This window comes from Odocoileus virginianus, chromosome 27 (genome assembly GCF_023699985.2).
Source record: "Odocoileus virginianus isolate 20LAN1187 ecotype Illinois chromosome 27, Ovbor_1.2, whole genome shotgun sequence".
Classification (NCBI taxonomy): Eukaryota; Metazoa; Chordata; class Mammalia; order Artiodactyla; family Cervidae; genus Odocoileus; species Odocoileus virginianus.
The window spans coordinates 43,256,905-43,284,090 of record NC_069700.1 but is presented as its reverse complement, the minus strand read 5'-3'; the positions used below and the strand labels follow the sequence as shown (position 1 = coordinate 43,284,090).

Sequence of the window (27,186 nt, the reverse complement as noted above, 5' to 3'; positions counted from 1 at the left end):
TAAAGGTGGGTGGACAGGGACACAGAGAGGAGGCGGAACCGAGCGAAGGGAAGAGGCGGTGCACCGATCCTGTTCTCCAGCTGCGGCCATGGAGCCAGAAGAGTCAGAGCCCCCAGCAGTAGCAGCAAGGTGACCCGGAATTCCAGCCTTCCAGCCTCAGTGGTGCCCAGAGCCCCAGGTAACAAGGCAGCCACAGAAGTGGGTCCTGGGGCCCCAACCCACCAGCCACTGAGATGCCCATGGCTTCGGCCTCTCCACCCCCAACTCACAGAAGCGGAGAAGGAGAACCTGACAGCCCAGGACATGGCAGAGATGCCTGCACCATCCCAGCCGCCTCCATTCACTCATTCCCCCTATGGGTCAGAGGATCCCAGACACAAGCGAAGGACCTACTATCCTAGTTTACCAGGCAACGATGCCAGCGGCACTGGCTTCAACAAGGAACCAAAGACTTTGGAGGCACAAGAAGCAATGAGGGGCCACACCCTTGACCGGGGACTGAGTGAGGTGCAGGGGTGGAACGTGCCCAGTCTCAGGCAGGAAACACGAGTGAGTGAAGGCGGAAACCTGTCCTCTGGCGCCACCTCCTGGAAGAGAGAGGAAAAGCCTCTACTCTCTAATTCGTGGATTTGGAATCCTGCAGAAAAGTGTTCCTTGGTTCTCAGGATTATCATGGCTTCTCAGATTCGCTGATGACATTAAGAGCCTGCATCCGGCACAGCGGGTGATCTGCAGGCTTAGAGGATGATTCGCAGAGTGAGCCAGCGGGCGTAGTAGAGGAAGGAGAGTCAGGTGCTGAGAGTGAAGAGAAGAAACTGTAAAAGAAATGGAAGCTGTATAACTCAAGGTTAATACCTCCTTGGTTTTCCAGGCAATTGAAGCAACAGGAGATTAGGAATAGAGTCTTACTGTTTGAAGGAAAACTTAGGGCCTATTTGCCCAAGGTTCCAATATATGGATCCCAAGAAATAAGTAGAGAATGATGAAGATTTTGTTTTAGGAAAATAACTTTTCCCACTTTGTATCAATGTGGTAGACATTAGTAGCCTTAATTTAAGCAGGATAGAGCCCTCATTCTTCCAGGGAGGAGCCATACAGCTCCCCTGTGGGAGAGAAGAGGAAACAAGAGATGGGGAGTCTTAGTTGCATTCAAGCCCTTGGTTCTAGTTGTACCTGAGGTTCACCTGCTCCCTGGCTTTTCTTTGGTTTGTTCAGTAAGACAATGACTTACCCTTTGAGAAGCCTGAGTCAGATTTCTGCCTTTCAGTAGAAACACAGCTGATGAATATATCTGGTTTATTTTTCTAGAAATAACATAGCTTTTATTTGCCCAAATAATAGAGCCAACCCCAAGGAAAGCCTTATTTATCGTAAGCATTTTTATTTGTACAACTTCACGTCCGATCACGTCCGCTTCACACTCAGAAATCTGAAGGGGATTCTGGAGGGTGTGTGAAATCTCAGAGCAGCACTCAGGGTTATAGATTCTGCAGATAGAGAGGCTGTGATGCCTTCTGTTGCCTGAAACATTTAGAAGTGAAATAGTGTGTGTTCACAGAAAGTTTTACCAATAGAATTCAGGACTGAAAGAGCAACTGTTATTGCATCTAGAATTGTGTTTAGAGAATAGAGCAGTTTATTTTTCTGTACTAGCACATAGGTCAGTAATATAGCCAGTCATCCCGGGGCTTGTACCTGGTTTAACAGTAAAGGGGTTTACGTTCCTCATGAGGCCCAGCGTCTTCCTTCTGCAGCACCCAGTGGCCTTTGTGCTGTATGTGATCTTTACAAGCCACACACAGGAATAGCGGTTCCTCCTGGAAACAGAAAAAGGCCCTTTCCCTGTGGTGCTCACAGAACCAAACTTGCTGTACTGGATCCTCACTGGGCTCCAGTGTTAGGAGTCTGGGGACCAGACTGGCCAGAATCCTCTTGAGCCAGAGTCCCCTCTTGAAATGTCCTCTTGCTAAATGGATAGCCCGGAGCTTTCTCAGTGGGTCTGAAGAATCTGTGATGCCTTCTGTTGCCTGAGACATTTAAAAGTGAAACAGCGTGCATTCACAGTAATTTTTACCAGTAGAATCCAGGACTGAAAGAGCAACTATTGGTGCATTTAGAATTGTGCTTAGAATACACTAGCAGTAACTCCTTAAATCTCGATGTTGCCTATTTTGCACCCGGAAGGGCATGAGGCCTTCCCCACACTCACCCTATTACCAGAAGCTTCTGCATACGGACTGCCCTTGGGGCTTGGAGCGTGTGGGTGGAAGGCAGGATGGGACGAGGCTCTAGGCGGGGGTCGTCACCAGAATTATGGTGGTGGAATCAAGTGAGTTTGTGGATCCAAGGGTCTACAGGACGGAATGATGCATGTTATTTGCTGTCGCTCTGCCTACAGGAAAAACCTGAGTTGCCCCAGAGTGGGGATTTGGTATCCTGTCTCTCATTTACTTATTTGAGCGAAAGAAATCTGAGGGTAAAAGAGTCCTTAAGTCTCAGAGAATATGGAGAGAAGAATGAATGAGAGGGGGTGGATTTAGGTGTCCTGTGAGCTGAGTCATCGGAAAAGAAGAAAAGACCACCCGAGACCTTGAGACGGACAGACAGACTTAAGGAGCAGAGGGACGGGGAGAAAGAGGCAGAGCCTTGGCTAGTACTTTTAAAACCGCGGGGCTCACACTTATTCGTTAAGAGCTGGTTGCTTCTGTTCCCCATTGTTGCCGCTTGTTTCGGCTTACAGAGCTAACCATAGGCCTTGCTCTTTCCCGCATGCCCTACCTCAGCCTGCCCTCTAGTGGCAGCCTGCGGAGTGACAGGAACGCGCATTACCCGCGTCCAGTCTTCAAAATATATCATCTCAACCTACCTCGTAAGAGCCCGCCTGCAATGAGGCAGACCTGGGTTCGATCCCTGGATTGGGAAGATCCCCTGGCGAAGGGAAAGGCTATCCACTCCAGTATTTTGGCCTAGAGAATCCCATGAACTGTATAGTCCGTGGGGTCACAAAGAGTCCGATTCGACCGAGCAACTTTCGCTTCACTCAGCCTACCTCGCAGAATTGTAGTGAGTATCATTGATGGTTATAGAAATGGCAATAGTTGTAGCAGCTATGCTAAGTGATTTACATGAGTCGTCTTATTTAATCTATACAAGTTGGGTGTTCAGGTGCTCGGTCGTGCCCGACTCTTTGCAACCCCATGGACGGTAACCCACCAGGCTCCTCTATCCATGGGATTTTCCCGGGCAAGGATACTGAAGTCAGTAGCCACTTCCTCCTCCGGGGGATCTTCCCAACTCAGGGATCTAACCTGCGTCTCTTGCGTCTCCTGCAATTGGCAGGCTGATTCTTTACCACTAGCGCCACCTGGGAAGCTGCAAGTTGGGAGGCGACTTTATTATCTCCATTTTATAAATGAAGACTTAGCTGCTCTAAACTGCCCCAGGTCAGCAGCTACTAGTACCAAAATGAATGTGTTCACACAGTAAGCTGACTAGTACTTTCCGTCCCTCCTTAATGCTGGTTCCTTCCTCTGTCTTCCCCTGGAAAGCTTCACAGAGGGGTTTACCTCATATAAAATGAAATAAGAGAACTGGTTATATTGTGCTTTTGCTCAGGAAGCTCCCTTCTGAGCTCTAGAATAATCCCCACACCCAAAGAGAAACTGGGACACATGCAAGATATTGTTGAATCTCTGGTTTAGAAACCATTTAGCTCCTGAGATGGAATACTTTTACCCACTATCCAGCATGCGGCCCTCCTAGTAGTAAGATTCCTAGAAGAGAAAAGATGACTGCCAATCAAAATATTGCTTGGTGACCAAGAAATCAGAATCAAGAGAGGTGGGTTCTTTGGAAACATTTCATCCAGGTTACAGTAAATACCAGTCCTGGAATAAACATGGTATTCACTTATACCAGCCTTGTTTTATACAGGGCTTCCCCAGTAGCTCAACAGTAAAGAATCTGCCTGCAATGCAGGAGCTGCAGGAGATGAAAATTCGATCCCTGGGTCAGGAAGATTTCCCCTGGAGGAGGGTCTTGTTTTAAACATAATCTAAAATAAACAATAAAAATTACAACCAGGGAAATGAAGAGTTAGAAAAATGGAATAAAACCAAGAGTAAGGTTAATATAATACATCATGCTGGAAGGAAAACTACCAATTTGTAACTGAGCTCTCTAGCAGCCAGTTCAAAGAGGGAAACACAGTCATTAACTGGCACCCAGCATCTGTAAACTAAAAAGAGACCAGAGTCTCTCAGGAGATGCACAGCTATTCCTTTTCCTGGGACAAGGAGGTCTCCATAGAAGTGGTGGGATAAAGTGGACAAAATCCCAGACATGTCTTTATCATGAATACAAGTTTCACAGGATTTATTCATTTCTTACAGTGTCCCTGTGATGGCTGGTGGTACCCCGTTTAGGCAGAGTCTCTCAAAATAACGCAATCCATGTGCCTCTGCTGTTGGTCCAGCTTAACCCATCGAGAGATTCTAGTGTAATCATGAATTCTTCATCAAACTGACATAAGAAGTTCTCTCCACCCATCTTTTGATACGTAGAGCATGAATGTTAGTTCAGTGCTATTATACACTTGACATCACAGCCATTTGGTGTGATTAACAGTGGGTTACAACAGAAAGAATACTCATGGCCAGAACAAGCCTGTCTCCCTACAGGGAGTAATTAAACAACTCACAATTTGTATCCCCTGGGTCTCCCTTTCCTGGATCCCGTGAAGTTCACCCTTTTCTGCATCCACACTTTTTTCTTCAGATAGAGTCCAGTACCCTGAAATCAATTTTTTCTTCCTGAGTTTTAGTCTCCAGCCAGGCATGTTTCTTTTGTTTGGATTGAGTTATTCCTAAACTTCCTTAGCACCTCTATAATTCCTTCCCCGGATGGTGTCTCATCCCCAGATGGTCTCTCATGTACTGTGCAAATTCGCCACAACTTTCACTCATGGGTGATGAACTTCCATCTAACTAGTAAAGGAAGCCCTTTATTAGCTGTGTGACTTTAGGCAAGTTACCAAACCTCTCTGAGCCTTATTTTCATCATTTATAATGTTGATAATGCCTACATTGGAAGGTTGTTTGGGATTAGGATAAGTTATAATGATAGTAAGAGCAGGACTTTCCTGGTGGTCCAGTGGTTAAGACTCCATCTGCCAATGCAGGGCCCACAGGTTTAATTGCTGTCCTGGGTAGATCCCACACGCTGTGGAGCAACTAAGCCCATGAGCCACAACTACTGAGCCTGTGCTCTGTAACAAGAGTCACTGCAGTGAGAAACCTGGGCACTGCAATGAAAAGTAGTCCATGCTCGCTGCAAATTTAGAAAGTCTATGTGCAGCAACAAAGGCCCAGCACAGCCAAAAAATAAAAGTAAATAAATTAAAAAAATAAATAAAAGCAACCAAAGATTTATTAAGTTCTTATTCTGGCAGATGCTCTGGTCAGTATTTAACAAGCAGTTATTTGCTTGAGTCATCTCAACAATTCTATCACATGGGAACTGACTGTCCCCCTTATACAGATTAGGAAACTGAGGTTTGGAGAGTTTAGTACCTGGCCCATTAGTTACAGCAGTTGTAACCATAATGATTCAATGTCACAAAAAAAGGCAGAGGGCAGGAGAGTTCAGTGAGGGGTCAGGAAAGACTCCTTGAACCAGGAGTCATTTACAGATGGGTCGGCCTCTTTGTTGGTTTGGTTTCTTTATTTTCATTGTAAACCTAGGATTGTATGTATTTGCTCCTTAAACAGTGCTTATGGTTACAAAGTTCAGCTTCCAGTACCAGGGAGTAACCCCTGAATAACATCCTAACAGAACTTTCTCCATGAATAGACTACTTGAAAGAGATCTAGCTGTATGTCTCTCTTTTTTTCCTGGGATCATTTTTTTTTCTTTCCTCATTTTCGCTGAAAAGAGGGGTGGATGACAGGAGTAAGGGTACAGAATGGCCAGGGGCTTAAAGGCTGGGTTCTACGTGGGTGTGCAGGGCAGGGAGCTAAGTGTTTGCTTGCTTACATTCATCTGTTCTAAAGCCTCTCTGAGTTCCTCCAGTGGTGTCTGCCCTGGCAGAGATCAGGGCCAGGAATGAGGGTGAGGAACAGAGGAAGTCAGAGGGGCAGTTGGCCACATGGTGATGACCTTCAGTGCAGGTTTTGGGCTCTGCAGCTGGCTGATCCTTGAGCAGGGGAGTGGCCTGACTAGAGCTGACTTTTTCAAAGTTTTACTATTATAAAATACACGTAACATAAAATACACCATCTTAACCATTTTAAGTGTACAGTTCAGTAATATTAAAAACATTTGCATTGTTGTGGAGCCGTCACCACCATCCATCACCATAACTCTTTTCATCTTGTAAGTCTGAAAGCCTATACTTTTTAAACCATACATCCTGGTTCTCTGCTCTCCCCAGCTCCAGCTGACTTAGGATGGGCTGGAGGAGATGAGGCCTGTGTGTAAGAGGCTGATCAGGAGATGGCTGGAACCACCCAGGCCAGAGGCCATGAGGATCCCCCTGTGAGAAAGAAGAGCACAAACAGGAAACAAATTTAATAATTAAACAAAAGCACCTCCCTGTGCATGAAACATGCCCTGTGCCAGGCCCCGAGGAGGCATCTGAGGAGTCATTTCCTCTCCAGGTGACTTGTCCAGCTGGAGTCAAGCAGCCCACAAATCTGAAGCCCTTTTCTGCACCCATTTTTCATAGGACTGAAGCTTCTCCATCTTCAAAATCTTCCCCTTGGCTCATTCACATTCACTCTCCATCAGTCCATTCTCCACTCAGAGAAATCCTTTTTTTTTTTTTAGAGGTTAGAGTGAGCTGTGTTTTTTTTTTTCTTAAATATTTAATTATTTGGCTGCAACTTGTCTTAGTTGCAGCACACCAGATCTGCAATCTTGGTTGTGGCATACAGGATCTTTAGCTGCAGCGTACAAACTCTTAGTTGTGGCGTGTGGTATCCAGTTCCCTGATAAGGGATCAAACCCGGGCCCTCTGCATCGGGAGCCGGGGTCTTAGCCCCTGGACCACCAGGGAGGTCCCTGTGCAGACCTCCTTGACCAGGATATTCTGTGAGTGGACGGAACTCGAAACCCTGGCATGTGGCCCGTCTTCCCAAGGGCTGGTGTACTCACTCTCAGGTCTGACGATCTGGGTTCATAAGAGTGTCTTCTGGACGTGTTCACCAGTTTCCTGGCAGCAAAAGGGGAAAACCAACCTAGAAAGGGGTAGAGGGAGTTCTCTGGGGGTCCACTGCTTAGGACTCAGCACTTTCACTGCCAAGGACGCAGGTTCAATCCCTGGTTGGGGAACTAAGATCCCGAAAGTACCCAAAAAATGGAAAGGAAGGAAGGGAGGTAGGAAGAAAGAAATAAAGTGGTATAAATAAGCAATATGGGACATCTTTCCAGTGGGATGAGAGGAACATAGGAGACATGTGGCCTTGACGGAGAGATGAAACCACTAGCCTGGTTGCTGGTCTTCAGATGACATGAAAATGGGTGAAGATGAACTTGTCAAAGGAAGGATTCCAGGTGGTGATTAAGCCATGGGAGCTGGAGAATCCCGCTTTCACCTGCTCTGTGCAGTTGGCCTGCCTTTGCTTGCTATTTCCAAATGGTACCATACCTAAGTTTCCCCCTCACTGGCTGTGACCTTTGGTAAGTTACCTAACCTTCCTGAGCCTCAGTTTCTTCTCCTGTAAAATATAAATAATCAGAGTAAGTGCATCCTAGAATTGTTTGTGAGAAGTAAGATGACCCTGTAACAGGTTTTGTTCATGGTATATATGTGATTAATCGATGCCATTATTATGACCACCTGAAAGTGCATCAGTGAAAAACATCTAAGAGGAGAGTTCAAGGAATGAAATAGTTCAAGTAGAAGCCGACTCTCCCTTCTTGATCTTGGGATAATTCTCTTGGGTGTAATTCCCAGGGGGAAGCATCACACCACACTCAACAATCAACTGTGACGTCAACTACAGACACTTCCTTCTCTGTGATGCCAGCAGGATCTCCTGAACTGAGACAACATCCTGAATTCTAATCTTCACAATTGCTCCATTTTCAGTCTCTAATCTACTTTATTATTATCTTAAACTTCATAACAACCTTGTGAAGTAGATTGGACATCTGCTTTCATCCCATTTTACAGATGAGCAAAGCAAGGTCTGCAGAGGCAAGTGATCAGCTAAACTGACACAGCTGAGAGAGCCGTCCAGGCACCTGGAAAGGGAACCTCATCTTCCAGCTTCCAGACGAGCACACTCTACTATGGGACCTTCCCTCCTGGGGCAGAAGAAATGAGTTTACTCCAGTCACCACTTCCACCAGTTAACCACTAATAGAAGCATAATAGAACTTCCTTGGTGGTCCAGTGGTTAAGACTGCCTTGTAAAAAAAAAAAAAAAAAAAAAGACTCTGCCTTGTAATTCAGGAAGAAAAGCTCTGACAAACCTAGACAGCATATTAAAAAGCAGAGACATCACTTTCCTGACAAAAGTCCATACAGTCAAAGCTATGGTTTTTCTAGTAGGCGTGTATGTATATAAGAGTTGGACCATAAAGAAGATTGAGTGCCGAAGAATTGATGCTTTTGAACGGTGATGCTGGAGAAGATTCTTGAGAATCCCTTGGACTATAAGGAGATCAAACCAGTCCATCCTAAAGGAAATCAACCCTGAATATTCACTGGAAGGACTGATGCTGAAGCTGAAACTTCAATACTTTGGCCACCTGACGCAAGGAACTGACTTATTGGAAAAGACCCTGATGCTGGGAAAGATTGAAGGCAAGAGGAAAAGGGGACGACAGAGGGTGAGATGGTTGAATGGCCTCACCAACTCAATGGACTTGAGTTTGAGCAAACTCTGGGAAATGGGGAAGGACAGGGAAACCTGCCGTGCTGCAGTCCATAGGGTTGCAAAGAGTCAGACATGATTCAACAACTGAACAACAACAAGAAGCATACAAATCAGTACATGAGCAGCAGCTCTCACTGCAAACCTTAGGACATTTATTATATCACAGATCACTGACCAATCCCACTATTTTAAATAGCAACAACTTAAAGCAAAACAACCTTAAAGCAAGGACCAGTCCAACAAAGCTGACCACAGCTACCCAGGACCCTCCATCTGCACCGAGTAGTGGACAAAGTCCATTTCCTCAGCTTTATATTACCCTGTCAGCCTTGGCTCACTTCTGTATCTGGGCGTCAGTATCTCCACCTGTATAATGGGCCCAGCAGTGCCTACCCAGTGGAGTTGTTTTGGGGATTAGCTGGAAGGATATTATGAAAGCACCTCATCTGGAGTCTGGCACATAGCAGGTACTCAATAAAAATTAGGTGGGTTTTTGTTAATTGCATATTATACCTGAACACTCCCTGGACAGATAATGAGAAATATTTGGTTTGAGTCACTGACTCTGTCACACGCTAGCTGTGTCACCTTGTATAAATTGCTTAATCTCTCTGAGCCTCAGTTGCTTTATCTTACTTACAACACCTTCCTCAGAGTTGTTAATGAAGGTTAAAGAATGGAATGTACAGGGCATTCCTGATTGAGAAAGGCTTTGTTGGGGAGATGTCAGTGAGGCTCTGGGAAGGGCACGGTAGCAGTCCAGATGCTACTGGATGGGTAGCATCTGGGAGTCTACCTGCAGGCTTGTGGCTCAGGAATAAAGTGGAAGAAGAGAGAAAACAGGAGTGTTGCCTCGGTATTTGCTGAGTGCTGACCTTGGTCCCGACGCTGTCCATGGTGCTGGCAGTTCCTCAGTGAACCAAACAAACCCCCTTTCCCGCCGAGTTTGTGGGGAACAGAGGAGGGGAGTGCTGAGACAGAATTTAAAAATCCCTAACAGTCCAGTGGTTAAGACTCTGTGCTTCAAATGCAAGGGGTGTGGAATCGATCTCTGGTTGGGGAACTAAGATCAGTCAAGCCATGGTGTAACCAAAAAAATAAAGAAAAGTGCAAATAGAAGTGACTTAGAGAGAAGGAGGCAGCCAGAGAGAGGGACAGAGAGAAATGAGACCAAGCCCAAGAGAATGAACTTGGGCTTGTGGAAGAGACAGGTGCTGAAATCAGAACCAGAATTGCCTGCCCCAGCACTGGGAGAAACTGAGAGTCCAGGGTGGGAAAGGATTGAGAGAGGAGGTTGATAGAGGGTCGTGTGGTTGGTGATGGGAGGACATGGGTGGACACCAGGGATTGCACCTTCTAGAAACCCCATCACCCCTGCCAACTTCTGTTAACTTCCTTCTGCACTTTCTTAGAGTGAGCCTTCATCACTGTACTCCAACTCCTGTACAAGGATGCAGAGCTCCTGGGAAAACCAGAGGGAGGGCAGTGTGACCAGAAGAAGAGGCCATGTCATCACATGGGGACAAAAACATCAAACTCAGCCACAGGTGGGGTTGTTGGCTCCACATTTCTCTGTTCCTGTCCCTTCTCCCTTTCTTTCTTCCTCCATAGAAGTCTGCCCTTTGTTCAGCAAATGCCCTAAGCCCGTGATTCTTTGGGGTACAATGTACCAAGTGATGCATGTAAGGGAGGAGATCAGTGCCTCCTTCACTTCCAGGAACCGTGACTTTCTGGGAAGAAAGACAAATGCGGACTAAATGACTTTCTCTGCCCCTCTGTGTCTCTGAATGAAAGGGCATTCACTCCCCACTTGGACCTCATCCTTCCCTCCTGCCACAGGTGCCATCCAGTTAGTCCTGCTGCCCCTCTTCTCCCTTTCAGAGTCCAGGACAGTGGAGCCAGCTCTCCCACCTGGCCCAGGTGAGACCATGAGGCCCTACCCTCAGACACCTGGGCTTTGATCTTTTGCAAAAGATGGGGATAGAAAGAGAGTATCAGGAGGACCCTGGGGGGGGGGGCATGGAGATGACTAGAAAATGGGGATGGACAAAACTCCAGTTTGCACCCAGAAACAAAGACACCGAGAAGGAGTGGATTCAGTAAGTGCTGTGTTTTATTGGAGATCAGCGTACAGAGAGCAGGGAGGCAATGATAGTGGGGATGATGCTAGAAAACAACTGATAGGATCTTGATTTAGCTCATGCCACAAGGGGAGGGAGCCAGACTTCCTCCTCTGACTTCTAACTAGGGTTTTCCCCGCTCTGCCATCCTCCTAACTCCACTGTGACCCAGGGTTTTGAGGATTGGGGAAGCCAGCTGGGATGCTCCAAGAAGAGCCAGGAGGACGGAGAACTCTGGGAGGAAATCGATTAATACCTGGGTATAGAGGAATATTCCCCCAGCTGGTACTTGGGTATTGATGAATGTTACCCCAGATTCCCACAGGGTATGGCATGGGCCTTGTTCCCCACCCAGTGCCAGGACCTCCACCTCCCCAGGACGCACTGGGATTCAGGGTCCCCCAGGGGTGACCAGGCAGAAGTGGCTGTCGTAGTCTGTTGATGAGAGCCCAGAGTGGGGATCGGGCAAGGATGTCTCTCGGGGAGCCCAGCACATTAGGACGGAGTGGCCGTCTAGACTCAGAGTCCCGGTGCAAGAGTGAGGACTCGCGTGAGGGGTCTCCGAGGTGTGCGGAGGGCCCTGCAGGCCAAGGCCCACTGCCCGCTGGGAGGGCAGTCACCCTAGAAAGGTAAGACAGTTCTCCGGGCAGCACTTCCCCGACGTGGTCCTCGACCGCAGCTGCCATCATCGGCCAAGGGTCTTCCGAGGGCCAGGAGTCCATGGAGAGCAGCCCCCCAGAGGGGAGCCAGCCCTGAACCCCAGGACCTCCTACAGGTTGAGAGCCATGTGGTGGAGAAGGATTGGGCTTCAGAGCAGCCCTGGCCAAATCATTAGGCCCAGGGGCTGGTTTGGGTTGAGGATGCTCGGTGTTGGAGGGGCCGGTCAAGGGAGGTGGTCCCAGCAGGGGCAAGCTGATCCCCAGGTCTCGAGGAACTTTCTCCTCCATCACACCAATGCTCCGGGCAAGGAGGCCTGGGAAAGGGGAAGAGGAGGCAGCCAGTGGACCAGATGTTTGGTCCCAATGCCCTCCCCTCCCTGATTCCCTGAGCCTCTTTTTTTCCAAGTCCCTTCACTTCCCCTGAGCCAACTCTTACCTCCTCAGGGACCCAAGTGTATAGCCTCCCGCCTTTACCCCTTCCCTCAATCCCAGTTCCCCTGAGGACCCCCAGTCCGCTCCTGCTAGAGGAGCGGCACAGCCTCTCTACCTGGGAGATGAAGACAGACCAGGAGCAGCCCCAGAGGAGCCCGGCTCCCCACCACGCGGCCCTGCATCTTGCTCTGCATCTCCCTCAGCCCCTAGACATCCAGCCCTTTATCCTGTCTGTGGGGTGGGGGACATCAGAAACAGGCTGAGCCAGTGGTTATGGAGACAATAAATCCCCACATTCCACCCTCATTTCTAATTCATTCTGTGGCAACAGGTGCCACTTGAATGACCCAGGGAAGCTAGGTGTTCCCACCCTGCTCTTTTCCTCAGCCTCCCCACCCCTTCTGAATCCAGGTGTTCTGGCTTGAGTCTCATCACGGGTTGCCAGCCCTATTCTTCCTGGTTCCCTACACCAAGCACATGGGGACCTTCACCCTTGGAGTCTCTCTCCATCTCTTCACTTCTTAGCAATAGAAACACTTGATTCTCTTTCTGTTTGGGATCCAGATTATCCCTTCCAGCACCCCTTTCTCATGTACCCCCAAAGCTCCATCATCATGGCCTCGAACTGCAGGAGCTTCTGCATGGCCCTCATCTGAGCGGCTGCTCCTAGATGAGACCTTGGGTCTTGGGAAATAGACCTGGTTCCCATCCTTAAAAGATGGTGGTATATTGGTTTCCTATGGCTGCTCTAACAAGTAACCACAAACTGAATGTCTTACAATACAAATTTACTATCTTAAATTGTGAAGATCAGAAGTCTAGGTAGAGCCTTTCTGGAGGCCCCCAGGGGAGAATCCATTTCCCTGCATCTTCCAGCTCCTAGAGGCCACCTGGGCTCCTTGGCTCATGGTCCACTTCCTCCATGTTCAAAGCCATAAGTAGTAGGATCTTCTCATACTGCGTCAGTCTGACCTCCTCTTCTTCCCTCTTTAAAAATCCTTGTGATTACATCGGGCCCACCCAAGTAATCCCAGATAATCTTCCTATTTTAAGGTCATCTGACTAACAACCTTAATTCCACCTGCAAACAATTTCCCTTTGCTATGTAACCTCACATACTCTAGTTTTCAGGCATCAGGACATGGACATCTTAGCTGATGGGGAGGGCACCGTTCTGCCTACCTCAGATGGTCAAATATGTCCACAGAATACAAGAGATACAGTGAGAAAGAGACAGAGAGAGAACAGATATTTCCAGCTAAGTAGAAGGAGGGCATTGGTATGCACTTGTCAAGTAGCCAGGAGTTGATCATTGTTAAGGCTGAGTGATGAGAACATAGGGGTTCATTAACTATTTTGTCTACTCTTAAATCTGCTTGATATTTTTACAATAAGAAGTATCTAAATGCCTTTATTACTATTGCTTGCTTCCAGGACACACCCATACTAGGCTTCCCTTGTTGCAGGAAGTCTAAATATTAGCTACTAAACTTTACCATTTCATCCTCATCCCCAGGCCCTGCTGGCTGACTCCTGGAAGAGCTTCTTTCCAGATCTGGCCAGTGGACAGCATTGTAAGTCAACTATTTGTGGTTGTTGTTTAGTTGCTAAATAGTGTCTGACTCTGTGACCCCATGAACTGTAGCCCACCAGGCTCCTATGTCCATGGGATTTCCCAGGCAAGAATACTGGAATGGGTTGCCACTTCCTTCTCCAGGGTATCTTCCTGATATTTCAGGCATTGAACTTGAGGCTCCTGAATTTTCAAAAGGATTCTTTACCACTGAGCCACCAAGGCAGCCCCAAATCTGAATAGCCTATTGTAAATGTTAATAATGCTTAATTTTTTTAAACTAGGAACTATATTCCAACAAAAATTAAAAAAAAAAAAAAAAGATGCAGATCTGGCCAGTGGGTACAGGACAGCAGCCTTTTGGGATGACATCCATCAGTTTTACAAAACTTTTTGACCTGGATCATGCCAGAAACTAGAGGAATGTCCAGGTCAAAGGCTGCAGCCCTCCCACAGTGGTGGTCCACAGAGCCTGTGAGGGTCTTAACTCCTGTCATTGGCTGCAGTCCAGGTAATAGTAACCAAGGGCAACTCCACAGTGATAACACAGACAGGACTGTTCTGGAACCCTCCTCTGTCTTCAGTCAACCCTGCAGGTTGGCTCACTGCTCCAGGTCACTTCTGATCAATGTAACATATTTCTGCTGGTTCAGGAATCTCAACAACAGTCCAAAATTTGGAGCCAGCTAACACCATCCCCGGCTCAATGGACATGAGTTTGAGTAAACTCCAGGAGTTGGTGATGGACAGGGAGGCCTGGCGTGCTGCAGTCCATGGGGTCGCAAAGAGTCGGACATGACTAAGCGACTGAACTGAACTGAATACCATCTCAACAGGAGAGAATGAAGTGGCTCCTAGGGCAAGGGCCAGTTCCTTTGCAGCCAAGCAGAGGCTCTGGGAGGTGCCCTGTGCTTTGGGGTGAGGCCCTTCCTGTAGGGATAAGCACAGTTCACCGTCCCTCCTTGGGGTGTGAGAGCTGCCTTGGCCTTGGCATCTCCCCTGCTGTCTCCAAGACATAGTCACATGGCCCTCGGTACGTTCTCTACAATCTTGGTCTTCTCTGGAGGAGGCCACGCCCCCTTCCCACTGTAGCGCTCCCCTCTCACCTCTCTAGACCCACCGCAGAGGCAGCAGGAGAGTGAAGGCGGAAAGGACACTGCTGGCTCTGTTCTACCACGGCTGGGGCATGTCAGTGTAGGCCAGTGAGTCACCGCGCTGGGCTGCACACCCGTCGTGCTCTCGTCCTCTCTGTCTTTTACTCTCTCCACCCACAGCTCCCAAAACAACACCCGCCTGGGCTCCTACTCAGGCCCCAGGAATCTGGTCTGGGCTGTTGAGTTCCAGCCTTCCCAAGGCTCCAGGTGTCCCAGAAACCTAGGAAGTCAATGCTCAGGACACCCAGAGAGGATGGCATCTAAAAGATGAGGCCAACTAAAGGAGAAGGAGCGGGTGTGGGGCAGGGAGGAAATCATTAGGGCTCTTCGTAAGGAAAGGGGAGGACCCCAGGGTGAATGGGTGGTGGAGAGAATGGATTTCCTGGGGAGAGAGAGAGAAGAGACATGGGAGGAAGGATCTGGGAGACCAAGGTTGCTTGGCCTCCTGCTTTCGGTTCAACAAATATTTATTGTTTTCCTTCTTTGTGGGAGGAGATATAAGATATAAGAAATACCGGGGCCAATTTACAAACAAAAGTGGGGGACACAGGACCTTTAGAGGTATAGGAGAGCATCACCCAGGTCCTAAGAGGAGACCCTGGACACCAAGAAGGCAAAGAGTCTAATCTAGTTCTCACAGTTTATTGAAACATCTGTGCCAGACCCAGTGAGAGCAGGGAGGCTGTCCCAGTCTCTGCAGAGAGCCTGGTATCTCCCCCAACAAAGGGCGCGAAGCATCTGAGTGCTGAGGGAAGTGGCAACCAGGAAGAGGGGACTGAGATGAAGACTGAGAGACAAGGAGGAGTGTTTGGGAACTCACAAAGGGCGTGGTGAGCCCTATAATGGAGGGTGGGAGTGGAACTGGGAGTGTGAGAACCCAATAGCATATCTCGCTGGTTGACCAGATGGTGGAATGAGATCAGTGAAAAATGGTCATTGTTTTCAAATAATCGTTTGGTTTGTGCTTTATGTGGCAAAGCAGGGATGAGGGTGGGGAGGGGATGATTTGTCCAGGCATCACAGTTAACTCTAGGAGATTTCAGGGGGTTCCCAGTTAAGAATCTGAATGGGTAGGGTTAGCCAGTAGACTATACCATCTCAAAGAAATGGCAGAGGAAATTCTGGGGAGTGGAAATCTGGTGGGGGTCGGGAAGCACTGCAGTAGAAGAGGAGATTTGGATTTGGAGCCTACAGTTTGGGGAGGTAAAAAAAGAAGTGATAGGGAGAGTCCGCCACACTGGGGCGATGGGGGAAGTAGGGGCAGCTCTCTTGGGAGGGAGGAGGGAAATTGAGCTACCCCATGCCTGGACTACCCCTGAACTTCTCCCACTTGGGAGATGGAGTGTGGGGAGTGGGGGTGTGGGTGTATGCCTGCACACACGTGGAGGCAAAATCTGCTTTATGAACTGTTAGGTAGATCTCCCTGGGGTAGGAAAACTTCAGGGTCAGCTAGCTGGGGTCCCAGAGGCTTCACCGGGGCTAGGATGTCCCGGATGGAGCGACAAGGGTTCTTTCCAGAGTTGCCAGGACCACAGGGCTTGGCACCAGCTGAGGGGTCAGGTTGGGGAGAGCCATTTGGACCTCCACTCAGGGTCGAGGAGGAGACAGAAATGCAAGGGTGACCAGGAGCGCTGGACTTGCTGCCACAGGGCTGAAGGATGATTTTGCCACCAGATAGGGAGCTAGAGCTGCTGCCGAGGGAGCCAGTGCCTGGTGGGGAGCAGGGCCCCTGAGAAACACCACCACAGGGATGGAAAGATGAACCAGAACTGCTGGAAACGCTGGAACTGCTGGAGACTCCAGAGCTGGAGAGGGAGCAGGGCCCCTTAGAGCCCAGGGAGCTGACCACGCAGGGCTGGACCCCACCAGAGCCCACTGGCTGGAACACCGCAGTCGAGGAAGCTCCAGACTGGTAGATATTGGAGCTAGAAGAGCTGCGGTTGGGAATGATGGGGTTGCCAGAGAAATACTTGCCCTCAGAGACGGGGGGCCCGGCAGCAAAGGAGGGCACTCCTGGGGAGCCTTTGATGGGGCCATCTTTGGTGAAGTAGCCCACCGGGTAGATTTTGCCCCCACTGTAGGTCATGCCTGGGACCAGATAACTGTTGGAGGAGCCACCCACCACCTCGTAGCTGCCATATTGGTCCACAGAGGTGATGGGGGGGCAGGGCTTGCCTGGAGGGCCTCCGTTGAGGCAGGGGGCCTTTTGACCCACTCCGGGGCCACCGGGGCCACCAGAGCCATGCTGCTCCACCACCACCACTACTGGCCTTTGACCCCCGGACACAGAGTGGGAGCTGGAGATGTAGGAGCCAGAGTGTGAGACGATGGGCCCCCCGCTGCAGGGAGAGTCAGGGATGTCGGGACCACAGGGCTGCAGCTTGGAGCTGACCTTCTGGCCCCCGCTGCTGGACAGCCAGGAGGTTTGGGAACTAGAAGAGCTCAAGCCTCCTCCTGACTGGGAGCTGATGCTTCCTGACTGGAGGGAGCTCGATGCACCTTGTAGAGTAGAGCCTGATCCAGAGGAGTAGCTTATCTGGGAATACCCTGTTCCTGGCTTAAATAATGAAGATCCAGAAGAACCACCATGGGCAACAGTGGAGCCACTGCTGGAGACACCACTGGAGCTGCCACTGGAACCACCATTGGGGCGACCACTCAAGCCACTGGAACCACCATTGGGGCGACCACTCAAGCCACTGGAACCACCACTGGAGCCACTGGAGCCGCCACTGGAACCACCACTGGAGCCACTGGAGCTGCCACTGGAACCACCACCAGGGCGACCACTGGGGCCACTGTAAACAACACTGGAGCCACTGGAGCCACCACTCAGGCCACTGGAGCTGCCACTGGAACCACCACTGGGGCCACCACTCAGGCCACTGGAAACACCACTGGAACTGCTGGAACTTCCACTGGAGCCACTGGAGCTTCCACTGGATCCGGAGCTTCCACTGGAACCACCACTGGAGCTGCCACTGGAACCACCACTGGAACTGCTGGAGCCCCCCTTCCCCAGGAGACAGGGGTCATTGGGGGAGGTGATACGTGTGGGGTCCTTGCAGGGGTCTAAAAAGGTCCCGATGCTCTTGGCCAAGGTCCCTGGTGAGGAAAGCAGTGGTTAGTAAGGGCCAGAGAGGCTGGGCTTTCTCCCTCCCCTCCCAGGCCCACCTCAGACATCTGACACTCTGATCTCTCCCCGAGAGGAGCCCAGGGAGAGAGTCTGGGGTGGGAAAGGCAGGGAGAAGTGGCTTTCACAGCTGAAGAAAAATGAGATGGCAGCTTATTCTGGGAGAAGAGGCAGGAGGGAAGCCGGAGATCGACCAGAGAAAAAGAATATGAGACTCCAAAGCAGGAGGCCTCAGAGGAAGATGAGAGGGAATGAAGAAGTGGCAGGAATGAACAGGTCTAAAAAACAGAACAGCAAAGAGACAGAGAGTTGGGGGGAGAGAGGCTCTGAGAGGTGGGGGAGACCTCGGGACCAAATAGAAGGAGAAGAAAGACAGGAAGACGGAGGACTGAGAAGCGAGGGGAAATAGCCAAAGGGACGCTGAGGAACAGGGGAAACAGGGGAAAGGAAGCAGGGAAACAGGGAAAGGAAACAAGAAAACAGGGAAAAGAGAAACAGGAGAAAGGCAGAGGGACTGCAGCAAAGGACAGGACACGTGAGGACCATGATTCGGTCACCTGCTTCCCTCAAAAGGCCAGGCTCAGGTACAGGATAGAAATCCTGCTTCCCATCTCAGCATGCCATGCCAGGAAGCCTGGGCGGGGGCCAGAAGACAGGGGCATGCACTGTTGCTTCAGAATCTGCTGGTACCCACGCAGCGATGGGACACTGCACCCCAAGCCAAGCCCAGGGACATGGGAACGAAACCCTCCCCAGGCCTCTGACCTTCAGCTGTACTGCAGGCCTGCCTGCCCCCAGGCCCACATCTGACTGCTCCTGCATTTCTGTCTTTCCTGAACTGACCCTTTGTTCCTCACCCCGGCACACCCTCCCCCCCAATCCTTCCTCTGCTCCCCTCCTCGAACCCCTCCGGTCCCAAGAGCCACATGCTTCAGCTTATACATTTGGAGAGGCCAGATCTGCCCTGCCTTCCTCACAGCATTACTGTGACCATGGATGTGATCATCTATTAGAAGCTGCTTTACAAAAACAGACAGCATTATCCATGATTTATTACTCCTCCTTCAACCCCCACCAAAAACCGGGTCTCCACAATCCGTGCGGTCCCCATTCTCTCCTCAAAAAGAAATTCAACACATCCACTTTCACACCAACCCCCAGCTCTGCTTGCAGCCTCCTCCACTCCACTGCACCGGTCAGCCAGCACCCCGCTATCCTCCTCTGCTCCCCCATGCCACGCAGCTGTGGTCACCCAACAGAGGCCCCAGAGTCACCCAGCCTGGGGTTTAGAGCCCGGCTTAACTGTTTTCTAATTTGTGATCTTGCGCCAGTTTCCTCAGCTCTCCAACTTCTGTGTCCTCCTTTGCAGAGTGGGAATTAACAAATCTATCACACCATTCTTCTACTGATTAAAAAAGCTAATGTACTTCTACTGATTAAAAAAGCTAACGTACTTAAAGTGCTAGTACATGCAACTTCCCTCGCAGTCCAGTGGTTAAGACTGCTGTGCTCCCAATGCAGGGGGCACAGGTTTGATCCCTGGTCAGGGAATTAGGATCCCACAGGCCTCGCAGCATGATTAAAAAATTAAAAATAAACATAGTGCTAATAGTGTCTGGCATATAAAAGGGCCTCTATGAATGATAGCAATTATTTTGACTACTAAATATCCAACCTTCATCTTCTAGCACCCTAATAATAATATAATTACAACAACATCCATCAACATATAACCGTTTAGAATTTCCACAGCAGTGTCACATGCATTACTTAATTAGAGGCTCATAGAGAAACTAGAGCGAGGTGTTAACATTAAGCTCATTTTAAAACTTTCAGAAAGGGAGGCTCAGAAAGTTTAAGTAGCTTGCCTGAGGTGCCAAGGCAGTGAGAAGCAGCCTCTAGACTCAAGCATCAGGTTCCAGAGCCTCAGCCCTCCCCCAAACCCCCCTCTCTGGGTCCTCTCCTGGACTCTCACCCCGCAGGGCTCCCTCCAGCCTTCCCTGACCGGTTGTCTGAATCTCCCTCCTCTCCCCACTCTCCCCGCTCTCAGGGCCCCAACCTCCTACCTTGCAGGAGGAGACAAGCCAGCAGCAAAGCCAGCACCACTCGCCCTCCCACACACCCTATCTGGGATGCTCGCGAAGAGCCCATCTTGGACCGTGTGGCCTCCTGACTGACGGCAGCTCCTGGACACCCAGGGCCTTTATGCCAGGGCAGGACATTCTCGGGGCAGGAGTCACTGTGGGGAGGAGAGGAGGGGCGGAGGGGTAGGTGCCTGGGGGAAGTTGGTGTGGCCGGGAGGAGCTGAAGCAATCAGTTTGAGCATCTGCCTACTCAGCAGCAGGGCCGGCTGCAGTGTGTGGCGTGTGCCCTGGCCAAGGGGCCAGTTGGCCGGCCAGCTCTGGCTCCTCATTGCCTAACCCGGAACCAGGCGCTCTGCCCCAGCGGCCGCCCACTCCGGAGCAGCCACTCTCACCACGGGGCCCAGTCACCTGGCTCCCTCACTCTTCTGCCTTCCCCAGTATTGGCGTGTCTGACACCCCATTCTCTTTCCATGCACAGATGGAGAGCTTTCAAATTTCAGCTTGCCCTCAGGTACCGGCTGCAGCCCCCACCCCACCTGGGATCCCACCCACAGCTCCTGGATTCGTCCCTTTCCTGGGGACCCATCACTCAGCTTCCCCTCTCCTCCTCCCTCCCCACCTCCTGCTGTCACAGCCTAGGTCCCATGCCTGCCACACTCCTATTCTGTGTTCCATCAGTGAGTGGGCCTTCGGAGTCTGCACACCAAAACCAGCCCCCTGACCTCTCCCTTCCGGGGGGCTCCAGGGACAGCACGCGGGTGCTGGACTCCAGGGCCTAAGCCTGAGGACAGGCCTGGGCTGGGGACCCCTGTCATAGCTGGGCCTCGGTTACTCACAGGCCACTCACAGCCCCTCCTCCAGGGGTGACCCTGACTCCAGTGGGTGAGCAAGAGGCTAATAAGACTAATTGGGAAGGTGGTGGCCCTGCCGCCCATTAACTGGCTGCCTGGCCTGAATGAGCGAACAGGAAGCAGCTGGCTCGGCCTGGGTAGGATCCTGGGTAGGACAAAGGAGGGTCAGCGGACTCCGGGGTCCCTGAGGATGAAGGGCAGGCCTGGAGGAGCAGAGCTCCGAGGTCTGCTAAGAGCGGGGTGGTCCCTCTCCCCTGTATTCCCCACCCTCTGCCTTTAACCCTGGCCCCACCCCAGCCAATTAATTGCTCACTGATACTGCCCACAGTATCAGTATCGGAGGGAGGGACCTGGGAGTCGGGTCAGGTTCTCTGCCTCCTTCCCAAGCCCACCCAGGCCTCTCCCTGCCCCCTCGCCCGGACTCTCAGTCCCATACTACCCGGTCTCCTCACAGAGGCAGCCCTTCCCCCGGAGCCCCGGGCCCCTCTGTCCTTTTCTCTATCTCCTGTCCTGGTCCTGATCCAGCTCGGCACTGTCTACAGAATCTTCTGCAACCATGGAATTGTTCTGACTCTGTGCTGTCCAAAATGGTAGCCACTCGCCACGTTGAGGCCACTGAGCATGTGAAATGGGGCTATTATGACTGGAGGGACCAAATCTTTTTTAAAGATTTATTCGCTGATGGCTATGCTGGGTCTTTGCTGCTGTGTGCGGGCTTTCTCTAGTTGCAGTGCGTGGGCTTCTCACTGCACTGGTTTCTCTTGTTGCGGAGCATGGGTTCCAGGTACACGGGCTTCAGTAGTTGCGGCACGTGGACTCAGTAGTTGCGGCTCCCGGGCTCTAGGGCACATGGGCTTAGTTGCTCTGCCGCACGTGGGATCTTCCCTGCCCAGGGATGGAACCTGCATCTTCTGCATTGGCAGGTGGTTCCTTACCACGAAGCCACCAGGGTGGCCCTGAATTTTTCATTTGAATTTAAATGTAAACAGCTGCATGTGCCTAGTGGCTACAGTCAGTTGAATCTAGCCCTTGAGTGTCCGCCAGTACCCAAAATGAGAGTGGAAGAGAGGGCGGACCGTGGGGGTAGCCAGACAGCAGTCCCTGAAGAGGCTTGATGCAGTGGGGAGGGAAAAAAAAAAACCCACTGGTTTCAGAATCAGGATGACCTGGGTTCAAGTCCCAGCTAACCTCCCAGCTTTGGGTAACTCACCCAAACTCTCTGAACTTCAATATGTCCATCTGCAAAATGGGAGTATTTTAAATGATGCCTGTATCCTGTCTGTGTCCTCCACCGGGGGAAGGCGACTAGGCTGGGCTCACCCACAGCCCCGGGCCCTCTCCAGTCCAGCTGACCTCGAGGAGGCTCCTCTCCGCCCCCTTCCCCTCCTACAGGACAGCAGACATTGCACACAGGGGTGCTATTTAAAATGCTGCTCCTTCCTAGACTCTCAGGCCCCACTGGCTCCAGTTCCAGCGGGCAAGGAGGGAGGGGGCCCTGGGAGCAGAGAGGGGAGCGGCCGAGAGGAGAGGAGCTTCGTGGGAGGCGAGAAGAGGAGGAACAGCGAGCTCTGTGGGTTATTCTTTCCCAGCGCAAACAGAGGTGGTGATGTTTGTCCTGTTTTTCCCTCCCGTCCCTCCTGACCTTGGCGGGGCTGGGGCTGAAGGAGGCACAGTCTCTCTGGGCCTCTCGCCAGATCTCCAGCCACCCACACGACACAGTGATGTGGCCACATTCCTCTTCCCGACTGCTGTCCTCCTGTCCACCCTCCCACCCCATCGTGCACCCACGTCTGCCCCATCCCTCCACCGCCTGCCACACGTGGGCCCTCTGAGCCCCTTGTTTCTTTCTGAAATCAGCCCCGACGTGGTTTACTCTGCTATGTCCCTGGATCTCCCCATTAACCCCTCTCTCAGCTCAGGCAGCAAAAATCTGAAGCTGATGGCACCCAGGAGGGCAGGAAAGGGCACTGACTCAGGGACTGCCCAAGTCAGGGCCACCTCAGGACACTGACCGGTGAGACGAGGCCCATGTGGCATAGGTGGGTCCACTGTGTTCTCCAGCCGCTGAGTCTACCTCTCACCTGCCAGCAAGCGCCCTGCCCGTGGAAGGAGGGAGTGAGAGTGTGGGAGGCAGGGGACAGCCCCCCATCAGACAAGGTCAAGCTTAAAGCACGTGCCGCCCATAGGGTCCCTGCCCTGTGTCTGAGGAAGGCAGGCTGCATCCCCTCCAAGCCTCCCCGGGGCTGTCGTGTTCTGCTTGGGGTGCAGGTTCAATGTCCACCGTCCTAAACTGCAAGACGGGTGGGGGATGATGACCCTTCCTTGCCCTTGAGGAGCTGCGTTCCAGCTGCGAACTCACAGCCTAGGAGGAAGGCCGGCCTTGGCTTTGAGGAGGCGGCAGGACTTTCCCTGGCCCTTGAGGAATGATGAGAAGAGAGAGAGCAGGCAGCTCAGACTCGGGGCCCTGCCAGTGCTGAAAGAATATTTAGAAGGTGCCCTGGCTTGGGTCGGTGTGGGAAGCGTAGACACAGAAGAATAGCAGGCTGGAGGAATGGACCTGCAGGGTGGTGACCACAACCAGGTTAGAGGAGGGTGAGGGAACTGAGAGGTCTGAGTGGGAACAGCCTGGGGAGAGGAGGTTTGGAGTAGAGAACCACGGTTTCCTGATTGCCGACTGTGGGCCAGACTTGGTCCCACATAGCCAACACCTGCTCTGGTGTTTAATCCTCACAACAGCCCTGTGGATGAGTGTTTTTTCTCCCCCATTTCACAGATGACAAAACTGAGTTTAAATTATTTGCCCAAACCAGCTGAAAATAAGCAAAAGAGTTTGGAAAGGACTCAAACCCAGTCCACTCAGGTCTCATTTCTTCATGCAGCTGGCCCTGTGCCATAAATTAATGGCAGTGGTCCATGGACAGGCTTCAGCGGATCCTTAAACCCTGTAAGAAGATGTGCAAATTCCTCTGTCATCGAAGTCTCAGAAGTTAAATCCTGAGTGAGGAAGTCCCTCCCACTCAACCTTTTCTTCTCTGCATTTCACCCACGGGCCTGAAAGTCAGCAGGCATGGGCCATGACAGCAGTTCTAGAATGAATGTTCCATGCAGCAGTCCTCAGTAGAGCTAAGGCTTATGCTTGAGGGGGAAAAGGAGTGAGAAAAAAAAAAAAAATGGGGACTTTCCTGGTGGGTCTTTGGCCAAGACTCTGTGCTCCTGATGTAGGAGGCCCAGATTCGATCCCTGGTCAGGGAACTAGATCCCACGTGCCGCATCTAAGAAGCTTGAGTGCCGCAACAAAGATCAAATAAATAAATATATTTTTTTTAGATAGGAAGAGAAAAAGCCTGAAAGAGGAGGTTATTCTGTGTCGGGGAGAGGTGGAGAGGCCAGCGGGGCCATTCTGGGCTCCAGGGCCTGTGGGCTCTCCCCTCCTTTAGCTCCAAAACCATGTTCCTCACCTGCTCTCCGCTTCTCCAACGCACTTCCTCCACCTGTGGAGGACTTGAACTTGGCTCTGACACACAGCCACTCAGCTGTGCTCTCTCGTGGGCCCGTCTGTCCCGCCCTCATTCTTCGTGAGTGACTGGCCCCCTTGAGCCTCTCCTCTCTCCCCTGGATGAGCTTTTTCTTCTGCGGGACGCAGCACACTTCCATTAACAGAGAGCAGAGCTCACGTGGCCCTGAGGAGGAAGTCCTGGGATTTCCCCCTGAACAAGGATTCATCTGATGCTGGGGTGGTTCTGTGTCAGAAAATCCCTTATGTGACTCAGGGGAGCTCACCCCGACGTAATGTGAGAATCACTGCTCTGGAGAGTGATCTTCAAAATACATTCCATGGGGGAATTCCTCAGTGGTCCAGGGGTTAAGACTGCTTGCTCCCAATGCAGGGGGACCAGGTTCAATCCCTGGTCAGGGAACTAGATCCCACATGCGGTTACTAAAAGTACACATGCCACAACTAAGATCAGATGCAGCCAAATAAATAAATATTACATACATACATATATATATTCCACGGTGTGGTCCCTACTCAGCCATACCCTCCCTTCTTCTCCCCTCGGCAACCTGGTCCATCACTCTCTCCATTAAGACTGATTCCCCTGGAACTTGGCCTGGTCAGCACGTCAGCATCCCCGTTTGCTCCTCTTGGCCCTGTCCTCACCATCCTGGCAGCTCTGCTGAAAAACTTCAAGAGACCCGGGTACCAGAGCAGGGACAGGGAGTGAGGGCCGGGGTCAGAGCCAGGACTTCAGCCAGTGAGTCCCGCAGAGGAAGAACTTGGCAGGTGGGCGCTCTGCCCACCAGGCTATCTGTCCCCCTAGCCCCATTCTTTCCCCTTCCTCCTCCTGCCCTCCTGCACGAATCAGGGAGTCAGCTGAGTGATGGTCATGCTCCCTGAGTCCGAGACTTCACAGCTCTGTTTCAGCCACATCTGATTTGGCCACTGGCCTTCCTGTCTTGTGAGGAGGTGAATGTGGAGGCTATGATTAGCTCTCGGAGTAACAACAATATTTTTCCTCTTCTCTGTTCTGTGGATCAAGCGCTAGGGAAACCAAGGCTCATCGTTCACTCATTACGCTCAGCTATTAAATAGTCATTCTTTCCACTGTTGCCATTCATGCATTTTATTGTTATTGGTCACCCAGAATTACAGACCCAGCTCCCTCCAGATCCAGCAGGAGAGGGTGAGAGAGGGGACCTCGGTGCAACCTGAATGTGTATTCGGGTGAGGCTGAAGGATTGTGTCAGAGGGACATCTAGGCAGGGTGTGGCCCTTGGAGTTTCCGGGGTGGGATCTGCAGGGGCCAGTCTTCTCTCTTTCTTCCCGCCTGTCTCAGTCTCTCACGCTGAGAGCCCTTTGTGGGCAGGGAGCATCTCTTACCCGCCAGTGTGTCTCTGGAGCCTGAAGAACTACCCACACATGCAGGTTGGCACAGCAGGAAACACAGAATCCCATTGGAGAGGCTGGCATCCCGTGTCCAGCTCTGCTCTGGGGGCCCCAGGACTAGAACCAGAGAAGGACACTGACTCCTCCCTGGTGGGGTGTAACAATCAGCTCATCACCAACATCAGCACATGCCGGATTTATCTTAATTCTCTCAATGCTCCTAGGAGACCGAGGTTATTGTTTATCCTTTGCTGCTGCAGACACAAGCTCAGGGTGTTAAGATGACGGTTACTACCAGAAGCTGGGGACTTTACCTGGAATCCTGATGCTGTAGCCAATACTTAGCACCAAGCTAGCTTTTCCTCTTCTCCCCGGATATTTACATGACCTGGCAGTGTCTCTCATTTCATTCTGTCCTTTGCGGTCTGCCACCTCCTCAGAAGCTGCCTCTGATTTTTCTATTTAAAATTGTACTCCCCCATCCCCATCCCCACACTCAGGGACCATCATTCTCTATGTCCTTCCTCTGCCTTCTTTTTTTCCATAGCTCTGGACATGATTTCCTATCACATACATCCTGTATGCATCTGCTCATTGTTCACTTCCCCCAGTAGAAGGTAAGCCTCGTGAGGGCAGGACCCTCCTTTCTGACTCACCACTGCTTCCACAGCTCCAGAGCCCTGCCTGGCTGATGGAGGAAACTCAGTTCATAATGAAATAGATAATGAAGGTGTGGACCCCTAGGGCAAGCATCCTGGCCTGAATTTTCCTGAGGGCCCCGGTGCCTGCCTCATTTCACCTCATGTACCTGACTCACCTTAAAGGACTCACCTTGGCGACTAAGAGGGCATTAGTGGGGCCTGACAGAGGCGGGGGAAGTGTTTGATGTTCAAGTAGGAGCAAGGAGGACTCTGGAGGAAAACACCTTGGAGAAGTCTCTATGCTGCCCTCCAGTGGCAGATTGTGGAACACCACAAAGGAGGAGTTGAGGCTCTCAGCTTTGCGGGGATATTTACAGATTACTATAGAAATCCCCTAAAGTTGCATCCAAGTGCCACACAGAGATCAGATGGCAGAAGAGGAACAACGAGTCAGATCACAACACGATGCTCTCACCACTACACTATCCTGTTTTACCTCCATCACAGGAGTTGAGGTTATGCCATAAAAGAGAAGGGTATTAGCTGGATAAACGTTTGGAAGTGGATTTGGTTTAATTCAACAAGTTATTGCAAGGGAGACCTGGGTTCGATCCCTGGGTTGGGAAGATCCCCTGGAGAAGGAAATGACAATCCACTCCAGTACTCTTGCCTGGAAAATCCCATGGACACAGGAGCCTGATAGGCTACAGTTCGTGGGGTCGCAAAGAGTCAGACATGACTGAGTGCCCTCACTTTCTTTCTAACAAGT

At 51.1% G+C, this 27,186-nt stretch overlaps 2 protein-coding genes across 2 annotated transcripts; both read right to left on the bottom strand.

The window, feature by feature from the left end:
- Positions 1-10,974: 10,974 nt before the first annotated feature.
- C27H6orf15 (chromosome 27 C6orf15 homolog) lies at positions 10,975-12,318 on the bottom strand. Its single transcript, XM_020908929.2, has 2 exons — positions 12,209-12,318; positions 10,975-11,975 (listed from the first exon to the last, which is right to left on the bottom strand). The coding sequence occupies exons 1-2, from the start codon at positions 12,285-12,287 to the stop codon at positions 11,155-11,157; spliced, it is 900 nt and encodes a 299-aa protein (XP_020764588.2). The 5' UTR covers positions 12,288-12,318; the 3' UTR covers positions 10,975-11,154.
- Positions 12,319-15,448: 3,130 nt separating this feature from the next.
- CDSN (corneodesmosin) lies at positions 15,449-20,160 on the bottom strand. The gene is made up of 2 exons (XM_020908922.2): positions 20,020-20,160; positions 15,449-17,925 (listed from the first exon to the last, which is right to left on the bottom strand). The coding sequence occupies exons 1-2, from the start codon at positions 20,102-20,104 to the stop codon at positions 16,220-16,222; spliced, it is 1,791 nt and encodes a 596-aa protein (XP_020764581.2). The 5' UTR covers positions 20,105-20,160; the 3' UTR covers positions 15,449-16,219.
- Between the last annotated feature and the right edge of the window lie 7,026 nt (positions 20,161-27,186).

Bases quoted from the DNA above. Each gene is read 5' to 3' on its own strand.
- C27H6orf15 (XM_020908929.2), bottom strand. From the start codon at position 12,287: ATGCAGAGCAAGATGCAGGGCCGCGTGGTGGGGAGCCGGGCTCCTCTG. The intron at 11,976-12,208 runs GTAGAGAGGCTG...CCCCTTTCCCAG, and splicing joins GGTCTGTCTTCATCTCCCAG to GCCTCCTTGCCCGGAGCATT.
- CDSN (XM_020908922.2), bottom strand. From the start codon at position 20,104: ATGGGCTCTTCGCGAGCATCCCAGATAGGGTGTGTGGGAGGGCGAGTG. The intron at 17,926-20,019 runs GTAGGAGGTTGG...TTTCCTCACCAG, and splicing joins GGCTTGTCTCCTCCTGCAAG to GGACCTTGGCCAAGAGCATC.